At 41.1% G+C, this 24,716-nt stretch overlaps 1 protein-coding gene across 6 annotated transcripts in view; it reads left to right on the plus strand.

The window, feature by feature from the left end:
- eps15l1b (epidermal growth factor receptor pathway substrate 15-like 1b) overlaps positions 1-24,716 on the plus strand; it is a 69,992-nt gene that overhangs the window by 37,860 nt on the left and 7,416 nt on the right. For 3 of the 6 annotated variants that reach the window (XM_060906313.1, XM_060906316.1, XM_060906315.1), the window contains 9 exons: positions 1,514-1,675; positions 1,835-2,032; positions 2,194-2,346; positions 4,588-4,702; positions 6,187-6,287; positions 13,094-13,157; positions 17,267-17,343; positions 17,610-17,703; positions 22,408-22,562. In XM_060906313.1, the coding sequence (XP_060762296.1) occupies positions 1,514-1,675; positions 1,835-2,032; positions 2,194-2,346; positions 4,588-4,702; positions 6,187-6,287; positions 13,094-13,157; positions 17,267-17,343; positions 17,610-17,703; positions 22,408-22,562 (1,119 nt within the window). The remainder of the gene's footprint in view (positions 1-1,513; positions 1,676-1,834; positions 2,033-2,193; positions 2,347-4,587; positions 4,703-6,186; positions 6,288-13,093; positions 13,158-17,266; positions 17,344-17,609; positions 17,704-22,407; positions 22,563-24,716) is intronic. The other 3 variants (XM_060906317.1, XM_060906318.1, XM_060906314.1) reach the window with 2 other exon arrangements.

The following is a 24,716-nucleotide window of genomic DNA, read 5'->3' on the forward strand; positions in this document are numbered from 1 at the left end:
CAAGTAGATGGCGCCATTTTGGCGGTCACAACAATGGCGACTCCCGCTAGATCTGTATACCTGTATATCTGTATCCCACATGATCTATGTCGTTAAAAACCCATCGCCATACACAGGTATTGATCTGAAAGCGTATGAGTTTGGATGCCTACAAATATTTTGTGTCAGGCTGGGTAACATGCCTACATCAGTGGGTCGTCCCTGGAGCCGGTGGTCGCCATCTTATTACAGCTAAGGTTTGTTCACATTTTCATTTACTTTCGGTCCTCAGGATAAACAAAATGTTATTAAATGTCATTGAAATAACTTCTTAGTCTGTTGAGACATGGCCCGTTATAAATTCGCTGTTACCAGGCAATGACCAAGAACTGTATTATTAGGGTCGGTGTCTGTGTTGTAGCAGTGTACTAGCAGCTAGCTGTTAGCACTAGTTAATGTCAACAACATAGCTGGTATGTTACTGTAGCAATGTTTACGTTCAGTCATTTGGATGACTGTTAAAACCTTTCAGTCTCAAGTTTTTCCTTTACTGTATTTACTAGTTTACTGAGCTAGCGCGCTCGGGCAAGCTGGGAGCGAGCGCGCTAGTTCCCGGCCTGCCCGAGCGCGCTAGTTCCCGGCCTGCCCAAGCGCGCTAGCTCAGTAAACTAGTAAATCCAGTAAAGGAAAAACTTGAGACTGAAAGGTTTTAACAGTCATCCAAATGACTGAACGTAAACATTGCTACAGTAACATACTAGCTATGTTGTTGACATTAGCTAGCTTGACCTTCAAAATGGCGGACACCGGGGTGTCACGTGACCCTGTGACATCAGGTGAAAAACCTCTATAGCTGCATTTTCCACTGCACTTTCAACAAGAACCGGCCCGAACTGATACCCAAACGGACTTTGGGGCTCATGTTTATTTTCAAACATTTGTGCTGGCCTGTGCGCGCACGAGTGTGTATTTATGCTGCCTTACGCTCAAGTACGTATAGTGCCAGTTGATAAAATCATAGAGCTGGTGCCAAAACCATACACCTGGTACCTTTTCTATACTTGGTACTTTTTAGTTTTCTGCTGAAAAAAAGGCTCACCCATGTTTTTTTTTTAAAAGGGTGAAGAACCACCAGCATGCCATTTTTCTCAGACATCGTTGACAATCAAACACACATTTTACTTTGCTGTCGTGGTCTAAACACCAAGGGAGTGTTTTTACTCTTAAAATACTTTGGAGAATGTTTTTAAGAAGGTGCCACCACAAAAAGTGTTAGAAATTCTCACGAGCATTTTTACAACGGTTCATTAAGTGAATTATGTCTTTGATTTATAATGTGACCTACCTTTTAAGAAATGCTCTTGCCATGATCTAGCCTCAGGTGCTGACATGGCATTAAAAAAAATCACTCACTCACTCACTCACCCTTTCTGCTGTGAAAAGTTTCTGTATTTTGCTCTGAAGGAAAAAGCTGCATGAGCCTGTTTTATTACAGACAGAGCATAAACCTGTGTGTGTGTGTGTGTGTGTACAGAGCATGCAAGTGGACCTGGAGCAAGAGAACAGCAGTGCGAAAGAACTGGAGCGACAGACGCTGAGCGCTCAGAACAGACTGCAAGAGATGGAGCAGCAGAGGAGCAAACTGGAGAGCAAAGTGACTGAGGCCAAGAGCAAGGTCCAGGAGGAGAACAGCAAGGTGAGAGACTGAGAAAGGCAGAGAGATAGTACCATATACAAACACACACACAGATTTACAGTGAAGGAGCAGAGAGTGAGAGACAGAGTTACAGTGATCAAGAGAGAGGAGGAGTGTCAGGATTGAACACATTATCGCTGATCTGGTGTGTGTGCGCAGATCTCCTCTTTGCAGGGGCAGATCATATCTCAGGAAACGGCTCAGCAAACGCAGGAGAAGGAGCTGAACAGAGCCAAGACGGACTTGTACTGCCTGGAACAGGAGGAGAAGCAGCTGGAGGAGAACCTGCGTGCAGGAAAAGCCAAGTTAGAGAGCATCCTCAAACTGCTCAAAACCTCTCAGAATGAGATGGATGAGGTTGGAGGCCACACTCTCTCTCTCTCTCTCTCTCTCTCTCTCTCTCACTCACTCCCACACAAAAGATAGCAGTTGTGACTGCAGCAGTTTGTCTGATTGTATCCGAAGATGCTCTTTAACCTGTTTTGTTTGTTTTTGTTGAAATGTCACTCGTCGCATAGGTACGTGAAGAGATCTCACAGATACAGGAGAGGCAGAAGGAGCTGAATAAGACCATCGAGTGCTTCGACAAAGTTCTCAACAGCAACATAAGGAGTGTGGCTGAAATCGACCAGCTCCTTGCTGAGGAGGGTTCAGGACTCAGTAACACTGTGGTGAGACACTTTTTAAGTGTTCTATGTCACAGATATTCATTTTCTGTTTTTTTTTTTTTTTGGGGGGGTGTGCTTTCACATTCTCACCACTTCCAATCCCAAAGTCCATTCTGCTTTCTTCACAGCTCCCACTGAAGGCATGAATGGAATGTAATTTCCAATAATTAAATTGCTTTCAGTGTGCACATGCTCAAACATCCATTAGTTAAATATTACCCATAGTATATGAAAATATATGCTTATTGACCATTTGTCGTCATCAGATTTTCACACAAGTCCTAAAAGTAGGTAAAGAGAATCAAGTTAATCAAATGAGACAAAAATATTATACTTGGTCATTTATTTATTGAGGAAAATGATCCAATATTATATATCTGTGAGCGGCAAAAGTATGTGAACCTTTGCTTTCAGTATCTGGTGTGACCCCCTTGTGCAGCAATAACTGCAACTAAACGTTTGCGGTAACTGTTGATCAGTCCTGCACACCGGCTTAGAGGAATTTTAGCCCGTTCCTCCGTACAGAACAGCTTCAACTCTGGGATGTTGGTGGGTTTCCTCACATGAACTGCTCGCTTCAGGTCCTTCCACAACATTTCGATTGGATGAAGGTCAGGACTTTGACTTGGCCATTCCAAAACATTAACTTTATTCTTCTTTAACCATTCTTTGGTAGAACGACTTGTGTGCTTAGGGTCGTTGTCTTGCTGCATGACCCACCTTCTCTTGAGATTCAGTTCATGGACAGATGCCCTGACATTTTCCTTTAGAATTTGCTGGTATAATTCAGAATTCATTGTTCCATCAATGAGGACAAGCCGTCCTGGCCCAGATGCAGCAAAACAGGCCCAAACCATGATACTACCACCACCATGTTTCACAGATGGGATAAGGTTCTTATGCTGGAATGCAGTGTTTTCCTTTCTCCAAACATAACGCTTCTCATTTAAACCAAAAAGTTCTATTTTGGTCTCATCCGTCCACAAAAATTTTTCCAATAGCCTTCTGGCTTGTCCACGTGATCTTTAGTAAACTGCAGACGAGCAGCAATGTTCTTTTTGGAGAGCAGTGGCTTTCTCCTTGTAACCCTGCCATGCACACCATTGTTGTTCAGTGTTCTCCTGATGGTGGACTCATGAACATTAACATTAGCCATAATGAGAGAGGCCTTCAGTTGCTTAGAAGTTACCCTGGGGTCTTTTGTGACCTCGCCGACTATTACACGCCTTGCTCTTGGAGTGATCTTTGTTGGTTAACCACTCCTGGGGAGGGTAACAATGGTCTTGAATTTCCTCCGTTTGTACACAATCTGTCTGACTGTGGATTGGTGGAGTCCAAACTCTTTAGAGATGGTTTTGTAACCTTTTCCAGCCTGATGAGCATCAACGACACTTTTTCTGAGGTCCTCAGAAATCTCCTTTGTTCGTGCCATGATACACTTCCACAAGCATGTGTTGTGAAGATCAGACTTTGATAGATCCCTGTTCTTGAAATAAAACAGGGTGCCCACTCACACCTGATTGTCATCCCATTGATTGAAAACATCTGACTCTAATTTCACCTTCAAATTAACTGCTAATCCTAGAGGTTCACATACTTTTGCCACTCACAGATATGTAATATTGGATCATTTTCCTCAATAAATAAATGACCAAGGATAATATTTTTGTCTCATTTGTTTAACTGGGTTCTCTTTATCTACTTTTAGGACTTGTGTGAAAATCTGATGATGTTTTAGGTCATATTTATGCAGAAATATAGAAAACTCTAATGGGTTCACAAACTTTCAAGCACCACCGTGGGTGATTGTGAATACAGAATTTCTTAAAGCAACCTACAATGCTGCTACTCATACCCATGACGTATTGTATAAGTGAATTGTAAACAGCATAGAAATCTATCCAAGTCCAAAACATTATAATATATAGCGTGCTAATTTTATACCTTCTCTTTGCGTAGGAGTCATGATCACAAAAATAGAGCTCCAAAAGTGTTTCTCATCCTGTCATAACTCACTTTGTACATACATCCATGCCACTCGCTGTCAGACTGGCTTCCCTGGAAGTACGCTTCCTCTGATGTCACCTTCATGAGCTCTCTTCTCTTCCGAGCAGGAAATGAGTAGATGAGGGCTTCATTTGAGACGCAGTAGAAACCGTCCTCCTTCTGGTTACAATGATAATATTTTCCCCCCACACTGAGCAGGAGAGCAAACAACGTCTCTGAATGGCGCGTCTGTTTCAGCAGGACTCCTCCTTCAAGTCGAGGCTGGCCATGTTTAATAACAACGCTGCTCAGAACTTCAGCGTGGATCCCTTTCAGACTGAGGACCCCTTCAAAAATGACCCCTTCAATAAAGGTGCTGTGATGTACAGGGGTAACTTAACCTATTACTTACAGTGTGAGTGCGTGTAAGTCAGATATAATGGAAAGCACTATTTTAAAGTTTTAAATGCATAATAGTACGAGTGTACTTTGGGTTCGTGTGTGTTAAAAGGCATTTATATCACAGCGTTGTTGAACTCTCCAATCTGATTGATCAGAATGTCTTGATTATTTTTGATCAGGGTTATATTAAAGCGCCACTTCTAATACGTTATCATTTATATAATAACGGCTAACTCGCAGCAGTTGTATAACAGACATTCCTTATAATTTAAGCCTAAAAATAAACATTATATTTTCTGTAAGAGGGCGGCACGGTGGTGTAGTGGTTAGCGCTGTCGCCTCACAGCAAGAAGGTCCGGGTTCGAGCCCCGTGGCCGGCGAGGGCCTTTCTGTGCGGAGTTTGCATGTTCTCCCCATGTCCGCGTGGGTTTCCTCCGGGTGCTCCGGTTTCCCCCACAGTCCAAAGACATGCAGGTTAGGTTAACTGGTGACTCTAAATTGACCGTAGGTGTGAATGTGAGTGTGAATGGTTGTCTGTGTCTATGTGTCAGCCCTGTGATGACCTGGCGACTTGTCCAGGGTGTACCCCGCCTTTCGCCCGTAGTCAGCTGGGATAGGCTCCAGCTTGCCTGCGACCCTGTAGAACAGGATAAAGCAGCTAGAGATGATGAGATGAGACATTTATGCAATTTGTCACGTGTCCGTTAAGCAGAAATGATTTTGTCGTATGTTTTGTATAAAGTTTTTATCGAATTTGCCAGAAAAAAAGCAGCCGTTTCTTAAAAACCAGTGAACGTGGCTAGAATAAAACAATTATTCCACTCGATTTGATCGTACATGGCTTATAGCGGAGTTGTCAGCTCATGTACGACTCGATTTAGTGGAATAACTGTGAAATATTTATGAAGGGAGTCTCCAGTGTCCAACATGCTTAGAGTTTGTGCTTTCCAAGCTGCTGCCCTTTTATATAAAAAAAAAATCTTAACTTGGAGAGAGAAAGAAGAGCAGCTGGTGAAGCAGCTAGCTTGTTTTGTCGATGGCCCATTATGTATCATATGTTAAACCTTTTCGTTTAGAATGACCTGTGATTGGCTTTGAGCTGAGAACAGTAAGTCAAGGTGTGTCACATCACATCACATCACATCACGCCAATCTGTTCATTATTTTCCTTTAACAGTATGCCCGTAGTGTTTTAGACGTGGTCCACACAATATTCTGCTTAGCTAGCATCTGCATTTCTGTGTTTGGACAAGCTGATCATCCAAATGCAGTTTCAGGCAGAACTAAAACAGTCAATCTGTGTTAATTGCAGCTATGTAAAATAAATAAAATAATTATTTGATTCTGATCTAACACACTTGGATGTCAGCTTTCCAGCTGTTGTTGAAAAGATGAGCGAGTCTGTATTGCTTTGAAACACCTTGTGTATATCTAAGGATTGTTTTTCTACTGTAGCCGACCCGTTCGGAGGAGATCCCTTCAAACAGAGCGACCCTTTCAAAGACTCCTTCAGCAGCTCGGATCGCTTGGTTAAAAGTCCCACCAGCCTGTTAAATGTGAGTGTCTATCTGCTCAAGGGTATGTTGGGTGTGTTCATGGTTTGGAGTGGTCTGTTGTGGGTTGCTGCTGTGACAGATCAGTTTACTGATGGGTAAATTAACATAAAACGAAAGCATCTTCAACAGATATATAATGTGTGATTTTAAACTTGCTGTACCTTTAGTTCATCAGGCTTAATTCTTATAAATGAGGACACAGATTAGTCAGCAGTCTGTCTGTCTGTCTAGACAGTGCTCAGCGTAAATAAGTGCACCCCCTTTGAAAAGTAACATTTTAAACAATATCTCAATGAACACAAACAATTTCCAAAATGTTGACGAGACAAAGTTTAATATAACATCTGTTTAACTTGTAACGTGAAAGTAAGGTTAATAATAACTTTTTTTTTTCAGTTTTACTCAAATTAGGGTGGTACAAAAATGAGTACACCCCACAACAAAAACGACTACATCTAGTACTTTGTATGGCCTCCATGATTTTTAATGACAGCACCAAGTCTTCTAGGCATGGAATGAACAAGTTGGCGACATTTTGCAACATCAATCTTTTTCCATTCTTCAACAATGACCTCTTTTAGTGACTGGATGCTGGATGGAGAGTGATGCTCAACTTGTCTCTTCAGAATTCCCCACAGGTGTTCGATTGGGTTCAGATCAGGAGACATACTTGGCCACTGAATCACTTTCACCCTGTTCTTCTTCAGAAATCCAACAGTGGCCTTAGATGTGTGTTTAGTCATGTTGGAAAAGTGCACGACGACCAAGGGCACGGAGTGATGGTAGCATCTTCTCTTTCAGTATAGAGCAATACATCTGTGAATTCATGATGCCATCAATGAAATGCAGCTCCCCGACACCAGCAGCACTCATGCAGCCCCACATAAGGACACTGCCACCACCATGTTTCACTGTAGGCACCATGCATTTTTCTTTGTATTCCTCACCTTTGCGACGCCATACAGTTTTGAAGCCATCAGTTCCAAAAACATTTATCTTGGTCTCATCACTCCAAAGTATAGAATCCCAGTAGTCTTCATCTTTGTCAGCATGGGCCCTGGCAAACTCTAAGCTGGCTTTTTTGTGCCTGGGCTTTAGGAGAGGCTTCTTTCGTGGATGGCATCCATGCATGCCATTCCTCTGCAGCGTACGCCGTATTGTGTCACGGGAAATAGTCAGCCCAGTTTGGCTTTCTACTTCTTTAGATAACTGCAGTGAACTAGCATGCCGATTTTCTTCAACCCTCCTCATCAGAAGACGCTCCTGTCGAGGTGTTAACTTCCGTGGACGACCTGGACGTCTCTGTGAGATGGTTGCAGTTCCATCTTTCTTAAATTTTTGTACCACTTTTGCTACAGTATTCTGACTGATAAGTAAAACTTTGCTGATCTTCTTGTAGCCTTCACCTTTGTGGTGGAAAGAAATTATTTTCTTTGGGGAATTCTGAAGAGACAAGTTGAGCATCACTCTCCATCCAGCATCCAGTCACTAAAAGAGGTCATTGTTGAAGAATGGAAAAAGATTGATGTTGCAAAATGTCGCCAACTTGTTCATTCCATGCCTAGAAGACTTGGTGCTGTCATTAAAACTCATGGAGGCCATACAAAGTACTAGATGTAGTAGTTTTTGTTGTGGGGTGTCCTCATTTTTGCACCACCCTAATTTGAGTAAAACTGGAAAAAAAAATGTGTAATCTAAGTTATATTATTAACCTTACTTTCACGTTATAAGTTAAACAGATGTTATATTAAACTTGTCAACATTTTGGAAATTGTGTTCATTGAGATATTGTTTAAAATGTTACTTTTCAAAGGGGGTGTACTCATATTTACGCTGAGCTGTGTGCATGTATGTGTGTGTGTTTTTAAAGGATTAGTCCAGGATGAGGGGTTTATTTATTTTTTTTAATCTAATCCATCTTCTGTATATATTGTGATGACTGCAGACAAGACTGTTTCCTTGTAAACAGTTTTTTCCTTGTATTGAATATTCACTTATTATGGATGCCTAAGGCTAGTCAATAAACGAAGCAGTAAGTAAATGTAATTTTTTTTTTTATTATTCTATCCATTACAGAGCAATAACTACAATACAAAATACAGAGCAATACAATAGTATCTTACCAAAGCTGCTGTCTTGTGGATTTATTTTAGAGCAGTACTGTACAGTGACCATTGACTGCCCCAACAACTGCCCTAATATATATGACTATTGCCTAAATTTAAACGCTCGATGAATTTGTGGTCGCCATTTTGTCATGTATGCTGTAGTTTTGGATAAAATCATACGTCAAATTACATACACTACTGACAACGCATCAATTAAATGTTTAGCATTTTTCATTTATAGTCTGTGTAACTAAAGTTTTTAATCAGCATTTATTAAAAACATCCATCATGACTAGCCTTGTGTTCTACAAACAAGGGGGGGGGGAATGGTTCTAGTGTTAGAGAATTTACACAGGAAAAAGTTAGAGTATTGCTTTAAGACAGAGTTCCAACTGTGAATTGTAACAGCTTTGTGGTCTTCTATTTATAAGTATCTGATACAATTTGGTAATATTCGTGCAGAATGATTCAAGTGTGAAATTTAGACTACGTTCAGACTGCACCCTGAAACGACCCATATCCGATTTTTTGCCCATATGCGACCTGTATCCGATTTGTTATTGACAATCTGAACGACACAGATCCGATTTTTTCACATGCGACCCAGGCCGCTTGGATATGTGGTCCTAAATCCGATGCATATCCGATATTTTCACATGCGACTGCAGTCTGACCGGACAGGTCGCATTCATGCGACCTACACGTCATCAACAAGAGACAAACGTCACTATTCTGCGTTGGCTAATCCCGCCTCTTTGGTGGAAAACAGCAACTTTTGTACAGTTTTCAGAATTTAAATAGACTTTTTTATAGAATTGATCAAGCTAATGGTGGATTTGGTAGGGACCTGGATGTTGATCTGTTAGCCTGATTAAATAAAACAGTTTCTATAACTGATTTATAACTAAACCATCCTGTATTACAAGATTATAAGATTGTTCTGGAAATTTCCAGTAATTTGACACCTTCGGTCTCATTACTCTGCTGCCCACATTAATCAGATTATTGTGTGAGTTCCGCCGCCGCCACTAAAACCACATCGCCAGGTCTCGCCTCATCTCCATAGCAAACTGCACTGGTGTTTCTGCACCTTGAGCCAGCGCTGAGAGAAGTTGCAGAATTCAGCTGGCTATAAACAATCTAAATAAATATTTATAAAAATGTAGAAAAAGTTTATTAATATGACGAAATAAATATGTGCAAATTATTAAGCCTGAATTAAGAGTTTGGTAATACAGCGGCCGTATCCCAAATGACTGCCTACTGAAGCTCGAGTGCACTATATAGAGTTTAAAAATCCATTACTTCCTAGTAACATGTAGTGCACTTGTATAGAAATTAGAGAGACATTTAGGAGTCAACCCTCGTTACCAGGCTACACGTTTTCATTTCAGTTCAGAAGCAAAAACACACACAAGACCTCACACTTTAACACTAACCAGATAATTAAACAAACAAACAAAAAAAGAAATCATTAAACTTGAAGAGTGCGCTTTTTTTTTGTTTACGTATTACGTAGATGTGCTTATTACGTGTCAATTTGCGCATGCGGGACACTTTTGGGTCGTTTTCCGTTCATATTGGAGATCGCATACAAGTCTCATATAATTGGTAATGTGAACGGCCTAACAAAAAAATCGGATTTCACAACAAATCGGATATGGGTCGTTTCAGGTTGCAGTCTGAACGTAGTGTTATTGAGAATAAAGGCTGGGAATGTGATTCAGCCACCCATCAGCATGGTGGTAATAATTTAAAACTTCAACATACTTTGTAGAAACTTTTTATCTGGCCAACTGTTTAAACTTACTTTATGGCAGACCTGGGCATTTTACGGCCCGCGGGCCACATCTGGCCCTTTGGTTCATTCTGACCGGCCCGCGTAAGGTTAATTAGAAATTACAAAATAAACGTATTTTCTAATTTTACCTGATGCATGGACTGACTGTGCATTTGCTTTTATTTTGAAGTTGTGTTCAACAAAAACTCAATGCGCACGACATGAACATGACATGAAAGCCCACGAAAAAAAAGCCCAAAAAAATCTTACAAAAAAAAAAACCTAATCCCGCAATAACTACTTCCGTAATTTGTCCAGACCAACCACAAACTTGTACATCATCCTTCAAACGGTCCAGCCAATCACATAGTGTGACGTCACTAGCAGGCGCCGGAGCCCGAGCCGGTCTGTAGATCTGATACCTACACCGAATCAACGTTGTTGCGAGCAGATCACAAGAAGACTTTAGTCCCCAAAATGTCCGCAAAAAGACGAAAGGTAGATGCCGAATGCAGGGCTTTCAACAAAACATTGACTGCTAAGTATTGAAGTCAGAGATAAAGCCGTGTATTTAGTTTGCGGAGAGCAGATCGCAGTGTTCAAAGACTACAATTTGAGTCGGCATTACCAAATAAAAAACACCAAATGAGGTGATTAGACTACAAATGTGGGCATCATTATTATAATATGATGTATCTTGCTTGATATGTGGAGTAGAAAGCCAATATTGTGATGTCTTTATTGTGTTTTGGGGTGAATGTGACTGAAAAAAAATGGTACAAACGTTCACATTTTGTTAAGCATTGTTTTGGGAAATTTGATTGAATAAATGACATTTTTTGTAAGGCAACCTCGTTTTTTCCATACTCTTAGCAGTCTTAGCAGCTTGTAAAAACAATGTTATTTATTGCTTTATATAAAGAAATACAATTAATATTATGCAGAATTTAGTTCAGCCTTTTGGTCCGGCCCTCCACAAAATTTTCTGTTTCTCATGTGGCCCCATGGAAAAAATAATTGCCCACCCCTGCTTTATGGAGTACCTGTTATAAGGACAGCTGGGTTTGCGTTGGCTGGTTAAAGGCTAATTTACACCAGAACCATTTGTGAGGCATTTCTTCAGTTGTCTGTCTGACGTCTGTCTTTTGCTACAGATAAAATTTCATTGGAATCAACGCAACAGTTTAGGCTGATAGTGCGTTAAGCAGGCATTGCATCCGCAAAATCATGACAGGAGCATTTATTAAAAATAAACGCTTCAGTTCCGTTTTTTAAATCATGTAAATGAAACATAATAGAAATACACACACACACACACACACACACACACACACACACACACAAAAACCTGCCTCCTATTTTGCCCCATTAAAACATTGTGTTCGAAGACTCGGGAACTGCTACTTTGTGACACCGATGTCTTTCCGTGTCATTGTTTATGCCATGACACTGTGATGGCATGAAACATGAAATAAAATATCCTTACAAACTTTTGTGAGCATGTTTACGGCTTATTTGCTGCTCTTGAAATGTCCGTGGCACAGGCATCCCCAACACGTCTTTTCAGGTTTTCATCTCGCGTCCTATGAAGATTTTTTTTTTTTTAACCGTTTATATCCCGTTACCTTGGCGATTACGCCACTTTGGCCTTTAATACAAATTCCAGGTTCGTCATTTTGTTTACTTTTTGTGGGGCACGAGCCTGCTGTTGTGTTCTCGAATCTTAAAACTTGCGCTTTAGAAACGGAGACCGTGTAAATTGGCAAACCTTCACTTACGTTTCACTCACGCCTACGTCTTGCTCGCTGTGTAAATTCTCTAATACTAGAATCATTTCCCATCTTTCTTTGTATAGGACGAGGCTCGTCATCATGGATGTTTTTAAATAAATGCTGATGAAAAACTTTAGTTACACAGACCTATAAATGAAAGCTGCTAAATATTTAATTGATGCACAGTCAATAGTGTATATAACCTGAGGTATGATTTTATCCAAAACTACAGCATACATGAGACAAAATGGCGACTGCAAATCCATGTTTTGGTGCCTGGATTCCCTCTTGTTTCTGTGAATTGCGGCGATCTGTTTGATTCTCATTTCTGTAGCTTTCAGCAGTCTGTAAAAAGAGAGCTCGGATTTTCCTGTTGAATCTATCTGGAGAGTTAATCGCACCCTAATGCTGCCAGTAGTCTTTTTGCCACTCGGTGGGCATCGCCGCAGTGACTTACACATATATGATGAGGTCATGTGCATACCCTCTGTACCGTATGTTTCAGCTCATGTTGTGGCCCAATTATGGAAAATAGCTGAATCTTATTTTTTTCAAAAATATTTAAGTGTTTTAAACAAATGTTAGTATATTTCCCCAGATTATATTGCTTTAGAGTCTGGTTTAGATTTTGTGCAAAGATCACGTTAAATAAATGAAGAACTGCTGCAAAAATGAATGTGGGTGGATACTTAAAAAAAAAAAATTATGGTTATATTTATTATTTTTATATTGCGATTATTACATGTTAAATAGAAATTATATCAGTGTATATAGCAGTTGCTTTTAGTCAGTGTCTTGCAGTCAGAATTTGTTATAAATGCTGTAGCTGAAAATCTCAAAATTGGAACATATGAAGGGTTTTCCAGCACCTCCAAACACGCTGTTTCATTTTGATATTTTGACCCTCACATGATAGAAACTTGAACGTGGTCGTCAGAAACGCAAGATGTGCTTCACTGTCCACAGTAAGGAATTATAATGAAGTACCATTTTGCATTTGAGGTTACTTAGAGAATGAGGAACTCCTCTGGGGAAGCACCATCTACTCACTGTACTCTCTAAACCATGAAAAAATAATCTCGTTTCTCTCCCGTTTTGTCTTTCTTCCCTCTTGCACACCCTCTCCGTTTCCTTCTCATGCTGCAGGCCAGCCCTTTTGGAAGGCAGGCGAATCTTACATCCACCAGTTCTTCCAAGTTTAAAGACTCAGGTACTGCATGTTTCCTGCTCATTCGGAGTTACTCTCTTGCTTAATCAGGCTGCATGATTCCTCGTATAAGTCACAAACACGTAACCGTGAAGTTTTCCACTGCACGTTAAAAGACCAGACCTGGCGCAAACCAGCAGAACTAGGGGTTCTGCTTAATTTTCCACTAACTTGAGAGATGACTGGAACGGTTACAGTGATGACAGTAAAACCGACGACGTCATCGTTACAGTGCACAAGGATGCCTTTGTGCAACATGATCCACTGCTGTGCTGAAATTACTCATGAAATGCTTGATTTAGTTGTTTTTTAAAAGAATTGGCACCATATAAAGTAAAAAAAAAAAATTAAACACAACAGCACAGTGTTGCAAAAGAAATGGATAATGCTGCTTCTGTGTTTTGTTTGTTTGCTTGTTTGTGATGGAGTAGGGTGAGGAAACCTAAACGTTCCTGTTTTTCTTTTTTTTAAGCGCTTCGGTTGCTGGTCATATTCATTATCTCTGTAGGTAGCCTTCTCAAATTGTTCATAAGGGGAAGCTTCGAGGCTTTCTACGTATTAGGGTTACTATAATTTCTGAGAGATGATGGTAGATAAAGGTCTGAGTTTCATAATGCAGCATAACATCCTTGCACAAGCAGGCAACACTGTTCCTCATGTTAGTTCAGATTTACTGACACAGTATTATAAATTATATCCTTTTTTTTCTCTCTCTCTTTAAACGAGACATTATGTATATTTTCTTTCTTATTTTATAGTTTTCCTGAGAAATTTTTGCAAAGATTTTTTTTTTGAATTATTAAAAAAATGCCTTGGTTCTTATTTTTAACCCTGTTTTAACATGGTATGAAAACCCTACAGAATAAAACAGGCCAACTTTGGGGATGTACCTTTTTAAATTTAAATATGTAAATAGCTTTACATAATAGATTGATTGGCTGTTTACAGTGATCTTTGCATAGTCATACAGTAAGAAATGCAGCTTGTCCTGTTACTGAGAACCTGGAAAGTCCTGAAAACTTCTGGGTTTGGGCGCATGCGCCTGCCCCTCTGAAAATTTTGAAATTTACTTTAATGCATTCTCAGCTAATAAATTACTGTTTCCCTGTAAAATACTTGCAACATATGTATGAAATTTCTCTCCAGATGTGTGTGTGCTTGGCTTTCTTAGTTACCCTCTGTAGTACGCTGCCTGGCTCTGTAACATAACTACGTGATGAGCTTATTTGATGCATGTGTAAATTTACATTATATTTGTAAAGTATTTTGTGAAAACTAAGTAAAATCATCTGCAACAACCAAGTGCATCTTTACCATCGTCTACTACGATGTGGTCCGGCTCAGCCAGTCAGAGCGCAAGAATCGATCAACAAATATGGCATTGTTTTCGGTCATGCTGTACCCAAATTAAAGGCAATTTCGTGGTGAAATAATTGGATTTGCAATAAATTATGGGCAGCGGAGACTATCTAAATTGCTTGAACATTGAAAGGCAAGGGTGTGGGTCGCGCCCTGCGCTAGAGGTCTGCGCGGGTCGGGTTTTTCAGTCCCGCTCCCGCCCGCGCCCGCATTGTGCAGTCCCACTCGCGCCCGCAAAGAATTATGATTTTCAGTCCCGCTCCCGCCCGCGCCCACAAAGAATTATGATTTTCAGTCCTGCTCCCGCCCGCGCCTGCCATATTTTGTCCCGCTCCCGCCCGCAAATCCCGCATGATGCAGACGTTCGCGTTATTTCTCAGGAAAGTTCTTGTTTTGACACAGCGTGATGGTACCCCGCCCCCTACTTTGAGTGGATTTGAGCATAAATATCCACAGCTCATGTTCACGTTTGTTATTATTTACCTTGTTTCTGAATTCAGCATGTAGTGTCTCTAATAATAATAATTAGTGCTGTCAAGTGATTAAAATATTTAATAGCGAATCGCACATTTTTGTCACATGAGAAACCATTGTAATTCTCTGATCAGCATAAAAAAGTGAATGGTCTTGCTTTGTACCAAAGTTTTTTTTTTTTTTTTTTTTAATTGCAAAGCAGAGCTAGCAAGAGAACCATGAGTGAACAACTCTAATCAGAGAGACAGGTTACACAGTGACGGTAGGCTTGACTCAATGCTATCCCAGAAATCCTTCCTGTAATAGGCAAATTTGGCCGCCTCTGATTGGACAGCCAAATTTGCATATTACAGGAAGGATTTCTGGGATAGCATTGAGTCAAGCCTACCATCACTGTGTAACCTGTCTCTCTGATTAGAGTTGTAGACTAACTCAAGCAGTAAATCACTTCACTCATGGTTCTCTTGCTAGCTGGGTGTGAACGGCGAGTCATTAGAGTGATCAAAGGATTTCCCGTTAGGGTGATCAATGGCAAATTTAAGATGCCATTCCTCACTCAATCTGGCAATCTGACTCTCTCTGCAAATTTAGGCATCTTAAAATGTTTTTATTAATGCCAAATAAAATATCCAGCACAAATTATATATGATAGACATAAATTAATGATTTATAAATTTTATTTCAAACACGTTTTTAGTTAGCGGGACTGCAGCTTATCACTGCTCCCGCCCGTGCCGCATATGTGCACTCCCGCTCCTGCTCGCGCCCGTATATGTGCACTTCCGGTCCCGCCCGCAATGAGCTTTCAAAATTTGTCCCGCGCCGCACTGCTTTGCGGCGGGTCCCGCGGGACTTCCGCGGGAGTGCAGGGCTCTACCCTGCGCCCCCCCCCTTCTTCCGGGATTGAGTAGCTGGCGCAGACGGTCTGTGTAGGTGGAGAAAACCGCTGGTTGCTGGCGCTTGTGGACATCTCTGCTAACTGTTACAAAGCACTGGAACTGGAGACTCCTTCCATAAATATTAAATAATATCTCCTTATAGAAAAGTCTCAGTGAATTAGCTGTTTAATATAGAAATGATAACGTCTCAGAACAAGAACATTTAAGATGAGCATGTGATTTGAATTACAGCTAGAATTATTGTCAGAGGTGCTGCTATAGAAAATTAATCCGCGCCTTCCGGCCAATCAGATTTGAGAATTCATCATCAATGATTGATTTATGTATAATTTATGGAAATTTTCAACCTGTGATTCAGGTGTAGCTAATATAGTAAGGGAGAACTTTTCCAGCAGAAGGAGTCATCCAGTTCACACAAGTGTGCTTCAGAGTTTCTGTTTTAATTTCTTGTTTTAGGTGTTTTTATCCGTAGCGCTTCAGATTTTCCTGTGGCGTAAAGGCTATTTATAGGGCTTTTACCTGGATGAAAAAAAACCTCCAGCTGTTCCTAAAATAGTGCTGCCGAAACAGACTTTGCTTTGTGGCCAAACAGAGCATCCCGCTAACATGTTAGAGCAGGAGAACTCTCGAGGAACACTGACACTTTTGAGCTGCCCCGATTGCTTACACACGCACACTCGCACGGCATAGATGTCAAACAGCTACACACTATTTCTATTTTCTCACCGAGGAAATGGAGTTAATTTATGAAAAACAGTCTCCTACACCTTGTTTTGTATGAATACTGACTTGTGTGTGCTGCATTATTACTGGTCCTGTGTAGTATTCATGGAATAAACAGAGGGGTTTCCACATCTAATATCGTCTTACCGAATGCCAATTCTGTGGTCGCAAACACAAGCAGCACATTGTATAGAAATAATGTTGTTGTTGTTTTTTTTCGTTTGTGTTTCCTTTCTGTCTGTTTACTGTTTTATTCATGAAGTCATAAACTGTGTTCCATAGCGCTAGATAGATGATAAGGGCTGTTTGCCACACTCCATCGAACACTGCTTCTACTTAAGTCTATAATCAGTTAATTAAAGACATACGTCATGAGCATCTCGCGGGGGAACTGAAAGCAGGCTTTTCAGGAGTAGTCATGGAAAATGAAACAGTGCAGCCACAGTAAAGCCACGTGCCTAAAATAAAACGTTCAACTCCCGGACTGTTCATGACGCTGTTTGCTGACCTGATGGCGTGTGTGTGTGTGTTTCTGTAATGGAGAGAAAATAACAAAAGCATACCTCTGTACCTGTATGAGAAGTAATAAAATGCATCATGTCTGTCTGTCTAATTTTTTTTTTCCCCCTTTTTCCGTCCCTCCCCCCCAAAACATAGATCCCTTTGCTTCAACGGACCCTTTCGACTCTTTTGGCGGAAACAGTGGCTTTGCAGACTTTGGAAATATGTCAAAGGTAGGAGGGAGGTCACTGGTGAAACGGCCTATTCAGTAATCAGCCCGCAGGAAAGCACAAGTACATTTTGCACCACTGGTAGTTTACATGCTGCTCGTTATCTATCATCTGCCCATAACTGCTCATTTATTCCTTTTATCTGGAATCCCGAGGATAATTCAGGGAATTTTTAACGAGGCACAGCCTTAAAAATAGTTCTCCGGCGTGTTCTGTACCATGCTCACACAGTCCGTATTGTCCTTCATAAATCTGTATCATCTTTGAAGGGCTCCAGTGGGAAACCTGCAGGCCGAAAACCCACCTACCCACTGCCTCCACCCAAAAAACCTGCACCAGCCAGACCAGCACCACCTCCTTATGGTGAGTGTTATTCGTGTGTGTGTGTGTGAGAGAGATCCAATGGATTTATTTTATTATCTTTACAGTGTGGTGTGTCTGTGTGTGTGTAATGTATTTATTGTACGTATACACACGTGTCGAACCTTGTTCGTTTGCACCAAAGCCGTTTGTCACACACCATAATTAGATATTGTTGATGGTGATAAGTGCTACTGTATGAAGTAAGAGACATGGTGTCTTTTGTGGTGTCTGTCGATTACCACTCTGTCAAAGGCATAGGCAACAATTTTTGTCGAAATTAGCTGAACCTAGCTGTTCAGTAGCAGGAAACGCCTAGAGTCTAATTTGCACTAATAGCATTGCTGAAGTAGTATTTTCTCCTCGTCTTACAGAACAGATCCACTTCTATTTTAACCAACGTTTCAGTCATAACCACTTTCATTCCTCCATCATCGGTATCTAATTTTGAAGCTCAAGCGACATTCCCGTTCACATCCCTCTTAAACACGATGAACTAAGCTTGGATTTAAAATCATAATCCACAAACTTTTACCATTTGGTGCTCATCCAGTTTCCTTGACTGATGTCTGCTACCAGAAATTGCACAATAATCAACGAAGCACAGCATTAAGATCGACTTTCGGTATTTCCTCTTGCACTTGTGCTTTTAAAGGCATATAGATGTATTGAGCATCCACACGCAGACTGTCGTGGGTGTAGTCTGGTTGCCTCTAATGCACCTGTACTCTACAGTACAGGAGTTATAACACTGGACAAAGTGGAATAGTCTCTCTCTCGCTCACACACTGGCCATGAAATGGACCGTACTTTTTCCTTTTTTTTTTTATTTTTTTTATTTGACCTTCGTTAATGGCCCACTTTTTGAAGGTGTGTTTCAAGCCCATAACAATAATTTGGGGAGAAGTGAACAGCAGTATAAGGAAGGGAAAAGACATTTAAAAACATTTGCTTTCATTCTGAGTCAGCAGGTCTTTGGTGCCACACCCAAGATTTGAACTGGCAACCCCTTGGTTGCTGGTGCAGAACCCGCTGAACCACAAAAACCATGTGTTCTGTGCTACGCTGTTGCTTTTTTTTTTTTTTTTTTTCCCCACTTTGATCTTGTGACCTCTGGCTTATCTGTTGTGTGCATGGTTGCATTCGACAGAGGGGTCAGATAGGGGTTTCTTGGAGGGGCATACGTTCTTTTAACATACGAAATTAGCTGATGAAGAAAATCAGGTGTTATATTTAAAAAAAAAAAACCACTCTGAACAAGATCAGAAGTGTCATCCTCAAGGGTCCAAGCATTCCAGACTGTACTGTAAATTAAAAGGCTAAGGTCAGTTGCCTAACTATAGTTCTAATAGGCATCCACAGGTATCCGTGAATCATTTCTGTGCTTAATTAATCCACATCTCTTTTGGATTTGTTTCAGCTTCTGTTTCTTGGACATGCCACACGAATTTCTCTCCGGTTCTGTATATAGAACAACAATTGATTTGACCTTTCACTCTTGTGTTGTTGGCATAGCTTGGAGCCCTGTGCTGTGCTGTGCTGTTGTGTGTACAGCATCAGACTGAGTTGTTTTTCTGTTGTCGCTGTAGACATGGGTGGGGTGCTGCACTGTTGCTCATATCACTGAAGAGAGGAAACGTGGAGATGAAGCAGGAGAGAGAGAGAGAGAGAGAGAGTGTGAGAATTTGACCGTCATACACACTTCACACCCTACAGAAAAGTGTGAGGTTCCCACGACTGGCTAAAAGCGTCAATGCCAGTGTATTCTCTCTATTTCTGCTTTGCATCTTTGAATAAATAAATAACACACTTCTTTCTGTATCCTCACCTCCTGTTGCTGCTACTACTACTACTATTTCTATTAGTAGTAACTTAGAGGACTTTCAGAAAACTGTCAGACATCTTAGCCAGAGAGGATCGTTCATTTTTGTCAACCTGGAACGACCATCACTGAACAGAGGTGGGTGTCTATTGCCGCTTTTCCACTACAAACGCGGCTGAGCCGTGCCGTGCCGTGCTGAGTCGAGCTGAGCGGGGCTGTTGGAGTTGCATTTCGACTACAACCGCGCTGAACCGTGCTGGCTGGAAGTGGGTGGACACATTGGGTGGAGTTAGCGAAAGTGGGTGGACGTCACGTGATGTCGTTAAGCAGCGCAAACAGTGACATCAGTGAGCTTTTAAGCGGTAGTCTCACGACCTGAATACTAAACAATAAACATGGAGGACATGGAGTCGTTAGTGTTGCTGGTCTTGGTTCTGTGGCTTGTCACCGACAACACCAACAGATACTGGCAAGAGCGTATAGATGAGGCGAGGCGCATAAGGCTTCAGAAATTCTCGTAATTCGTAATTCTTCTTCTTCCGGGTTTACGGTGTTTACAGATCCCAGCGTGCTCGCGGGGCGTGTGTGGGCATGTGAGGACACTCCTCCTCACCAATCAGTGCACAGGGGAGTGTCTGCTCACGCCCCCAGCCTCACTCGGCTCGCTTTGGCTCGCTTCAGCCCCACTCCAAAACCGTGCGAGTTTTAGGGGCTAAGCAGGGCTGAAGCGAGCCGAGTCGTGCTGTTTTTTGGTAGTCGAAACGCGAGCCGTGTCGGGCTGAAGTGAGCTGAAAAAGGGTAGTGGAAAAGGGCCACAAGACATCTTTTATCAGCCACCTACAATGCAGCCATCAGCATTCTGATTCGGATTCTATGATGATCCATGAGAGGATAAATACTTGATGCTCCCTATTAGACAGAACTGAGGATGCCTTTCGGACGAGAGGCGAAACGTCTTCAAGACTTTTCAAGCAAGTCCAGTTGCTCTCTTCTACCAACCACAGATTACTATGTACCTGGATGACTGAGTATCTTCACAGATATACCACTACTACAACAACAAGTAGTTTTAATTTATATAGCACCTTTCACCAAGTCAAGAATGCTTTGCAGAGTAACGTTAAACAAACAAAAAAACATTTGCCACTATTACCACTACTACTAATTATCATTATTAGCTCATCCAGCCAACAGGCGATGAGCTTATGCCATCATGTGTTGTCTGGCGTCGTCCACATTTCACGAAAATCACTTCTTCTCTCTGTTCTTCACTGATATTTTTATTCTTTTTGGCAGGAAGGTAGGTAGGTAGGTCTGCCTGGGGTGCATATAGTTTCTACCCAGATTTGCTTAATTGTTAATGAGGTTATGGACTAATTAAGCCTTAATGAGCATTTCAACAAAAATCGCTTCTTCTTGATCAATTCCTTGCTATTTTGGATTCTTTCTGGCGAATAGGTCGGTATTCCTAGGGTGTATATAGCTTGCAGTATTTATTGCGCAAGGTGGCCCACTTTAGATAGTTCCTTCTGGACTAGACGGGGCTGGAGTCAACGACGAGACCGATGTTGTTATTGTTGATTTATTATTATTAATGTTTATCCTGTTACTACTATTATAACTACTAGTCATGCTAATACTATATTCACCGTTACTGTTATTACTACTGCAAATATTATTACAAGTACTGATACTTCTCCCTAATTTACTAACCTGGCTTAACTTTTTTTTTTTACAGCATTTCTTCTAATGTGTCGTTTATGGTTGAGTGCAAAAATTTGCACACACACCCCAACCATGGTTTACAGATAGGAAATAAAGGAAACTGTATATCTAATTTGCAGTTTATTTACATATAAAAAGAGTTTCAAGTCACTGTTAAATAAATAAAATCAATTCCGTACTAAACAAATAGCTGAAGATTACAACTGAGGATCAAAAGCTGTTGTAATCTAATGGTACAAAAAATTCTAATGGTAAAAAAGAAACTGGAGGCAGTTATAAAGGCAAAGGGAAGGTCATTTAAGTGAGTTATGTCATTTGGCGCACACACCCCTCCAAACACTATTAATAGCTTTGAGGTAAATGATATATTTTCTGATAGTCTTGTTCTCTTCAGTTTGTCTCAAGGGTGTGCAAACGTTTGCACTCGACTATCTATTATAAAGGAAAGAATGATTGCGTGCATCTATAAAGAGCATTAAGACATTGAGCCATAAACGATGCAGCACAGTTGAAGGCTTCGAAGATTGTGAAGTAGCTTGAGGTTCTCATGGGTGGCTAAAATCATCTATGCCAGTTTCTACTCACTTCTCTCTCTCGCTGCTTTCTGTTTCCTCTGCAACTTTCAGTAAATAACCTCCCTTTGCTTATGTGCTGTGCCTCACCCGTGAGAAAAACAGAGGAAGCCCAAAACCAGTCTCTCACTTGCTGAGCAGCTGCTGTGCGACCTTTTGCACTTGGAGTGTGGCACACGGGTGATCGCTGATAGTGATGCTTTATTTTTTACAAACCACATCAGCAGCTTCATTCCTTTTTTTTTTTTTTTCCTCTCAGCAATGTTTTTGAGGCATCAGCATCTACAGACTGAAGCAGAGCTGCAGAGGACTGTATACTACAAAACCTATGGCTCAACAATCTTGTGTTGTGTTTGTCAACAGTTGTTGTAACAGCTTACAGGCGTTGTAATTGGTTTTGAAAGGTGGCTTGAATTTGCAGAAATGAAACCATTGCTCTGGTTTTGGTACACCGCAAGTCAACCCTTTTAAAAAGCTCCACGGCCTGATCTCACTGCTGCTCAGGGGTCAGGGAGTCACAGAGAACATATGAACAGTGATTTTTGAACACTTGTTTTTCTAACTGATGCCCTTTCTGAACTGTTTTAGGCACAGGTTCAGCAGGAAATCGTACGGGAGTTGCCGCTCATAGACAAACGCTCGGTGTGCCCCACTTTCCGAAGCCGTATGAGGGAGCTCTGTCTTCGTCGCAGCCCAGTAGATCCACCTTAACAGACTCTCTTGCTCTTACAGACCTTAGAGCCGTAAGTTGAGTCTAGTTAACCCTTGCCGGTGCGTCCAGCTTAGCCAGCAATGAGTGTCCCCGCAGGCATGCCAGCACGTGCTGCTTTCTGTTGTGTTTTATTGTATTGTATTGTTCACCCTTAGCTGCAGCCACGTTGTTATTTTGTCTTAGTCCCAGCATGCTCTTTCTCCCCCTCACCCACCGTTCATGTCTTGATGGATAACCAGCAGTATCCCAGACCTGTCGACCCCGCTGGTCCTAACCGTCCTGTTTTACTCGTGTTCCTCTTCCGTGCATCCAGCCCCCTGCTGTGTCTGCCTGACCTTGCTTGCCTCCTGCGCACTGTCGTTCATAAGAATCCAGTCGTTTTTCACTTGTCGGTATACCATGATCCTAAGATTAACAAGTAAACTTTAAAGGAAAGTGTGCCCCGAAGTCTGCATATTTATGATCGAATTCACGGTTGAAATTTTTTGTTTATACTACTTCTTACTTTAGTTGAGTAACGGTTTTCCTACATAAACCGAAACGCTGTTTGACAACCCACTGATTAGTCCTGGAGTCTGTCCAGCGCTCTCAACTCTTCAAGTGTACCGTACATGAGAAACCGATCAGCGTCCAAAGCTTCAACTTTCATGCTCACACCAACATCAGCGCTGACTTTGCCATAGAGCTGCATTACGTTCTGCACCAAAGTCTTCACTACACTGGATTTCTCATTAAAATGGGAAAAAGAAGCTCTTCTCTCTCTATTTATTTATTCATTCATTTTTTTTTTTTTTAAAGGAGCTAACGTCAAAACCTCGTTGTTATCACTTAAGTTTTTGAGCGCCACACACAGGAGCAAACCAGTCACTACATGCATCATTTCAATATAAACAATGTTTTTCAGGGTGGAGTTTTCCTTTTAAAGTGCCATTCCACCATCGGATGTATTCTTTGGCATAAAATACAATATATTTTATGACGACATGACTAGACAGAGAAATCTTTTAGCTTCAAAATGATATATCAAACATAATTTTTTGACGACAAGTATATTAATTTTGCGACCAAAGTCACCTACCCTTTTAATTTCCGCGCGGTAGTGAAACGTGATGTCATCGGCAGGTTCCCCTTCTTGTGTACCACGTCACGTGTGACGTGGCACAGATTATCAGCAACGGCGGATAGAACGCGATTTCCACTTGTCGATTGCTGTGCCGATATTCGCCATCGACCGTCTCCTTTGGGCATCACTTGCTATTTTCCTTCGCTTCTTTTCCGAAGCTGACCATCGCGTTCTATCCGCCATTGCTGATAATCTGTACACAAGAAGGGGAACCTGCCGATGACATCACGTTTCACTACCGCTTGGAAATTAAAAGGGTAGGTGACTTTGGTCGCAAAATTAATATACTTGTCGTTGTCAAAAAATTATGTTTGATGTATCATTTTGAAGCTAAAGGATTTCTCTGTCTAGTCATGTTGTCATAAAATATATTGTATTTTATGCCAAAAAAATACATCCGATGGTGGAATGGCACTTTAAGCTCCAGTTACACGAAATAAGAAAATCTTATTATTAAGTGGATTTATTCTCAAACTTATTTTAAGTAAAAGTAGTCGCAGATTTCAAAAAAAATCAAACTTTCATTTTCGGAGATCAAATAGTGTTTGAGAACAATGAATTTTCTTTAAAATGCCAGATGGGCTTGATGTACACGATGACGTCAGGTAGTGGTTACTTGGCTGTTCTCTGTTTACACCGTGGTTTTACTTAAAATAAGTTTGAGAATGAATCCACTGGAGGATCCCTTTAATGCACATCGCTGCCTTTGGCACGATTTTATGCATCTTAAGTGCCCTGTTTTAATAAATAGATCCTATAGGCGGCATACAGGCTTTATGCCCTCTTTAATGCGTGAATTTGACTTTTTAACCTCAGAGTGAAAACAGGAAGTTCCGTAAGTTAAACCTCGCACTCATTCTGAGCCAAGTATCAAACACCAACTTGTCATTCCTTATGTCTGACGTCGCATCATGTGTCTCCTTATAGCTTGTGGTTTGAAAACTACACTAGCTGTTTACTTCACTATTTCTTTCACCAGCATATTAGACACACATAAACCTGCTCGTACTTTAAGCTTAAAGATTTAATTTCTGTTGATAGTAATGATATGATTTTGTGTAA

The sequence above is a fragment of the Neoarius graeffei genome, chromosome 23, assembly GCF_027579695.1.
Source record: "Neoarius graeffei isolate fNeoGra1 chromosome 23, fNeoGra1.pri, whole genome shotgun sequence".
NCBI classification, from domain to species: domain Eukaryota; kingdom Metazoa; phylum Chordata; class Actinopteri; order Siluriformes; family Ariidae; genus Neoarius; species Neoarius graeffei.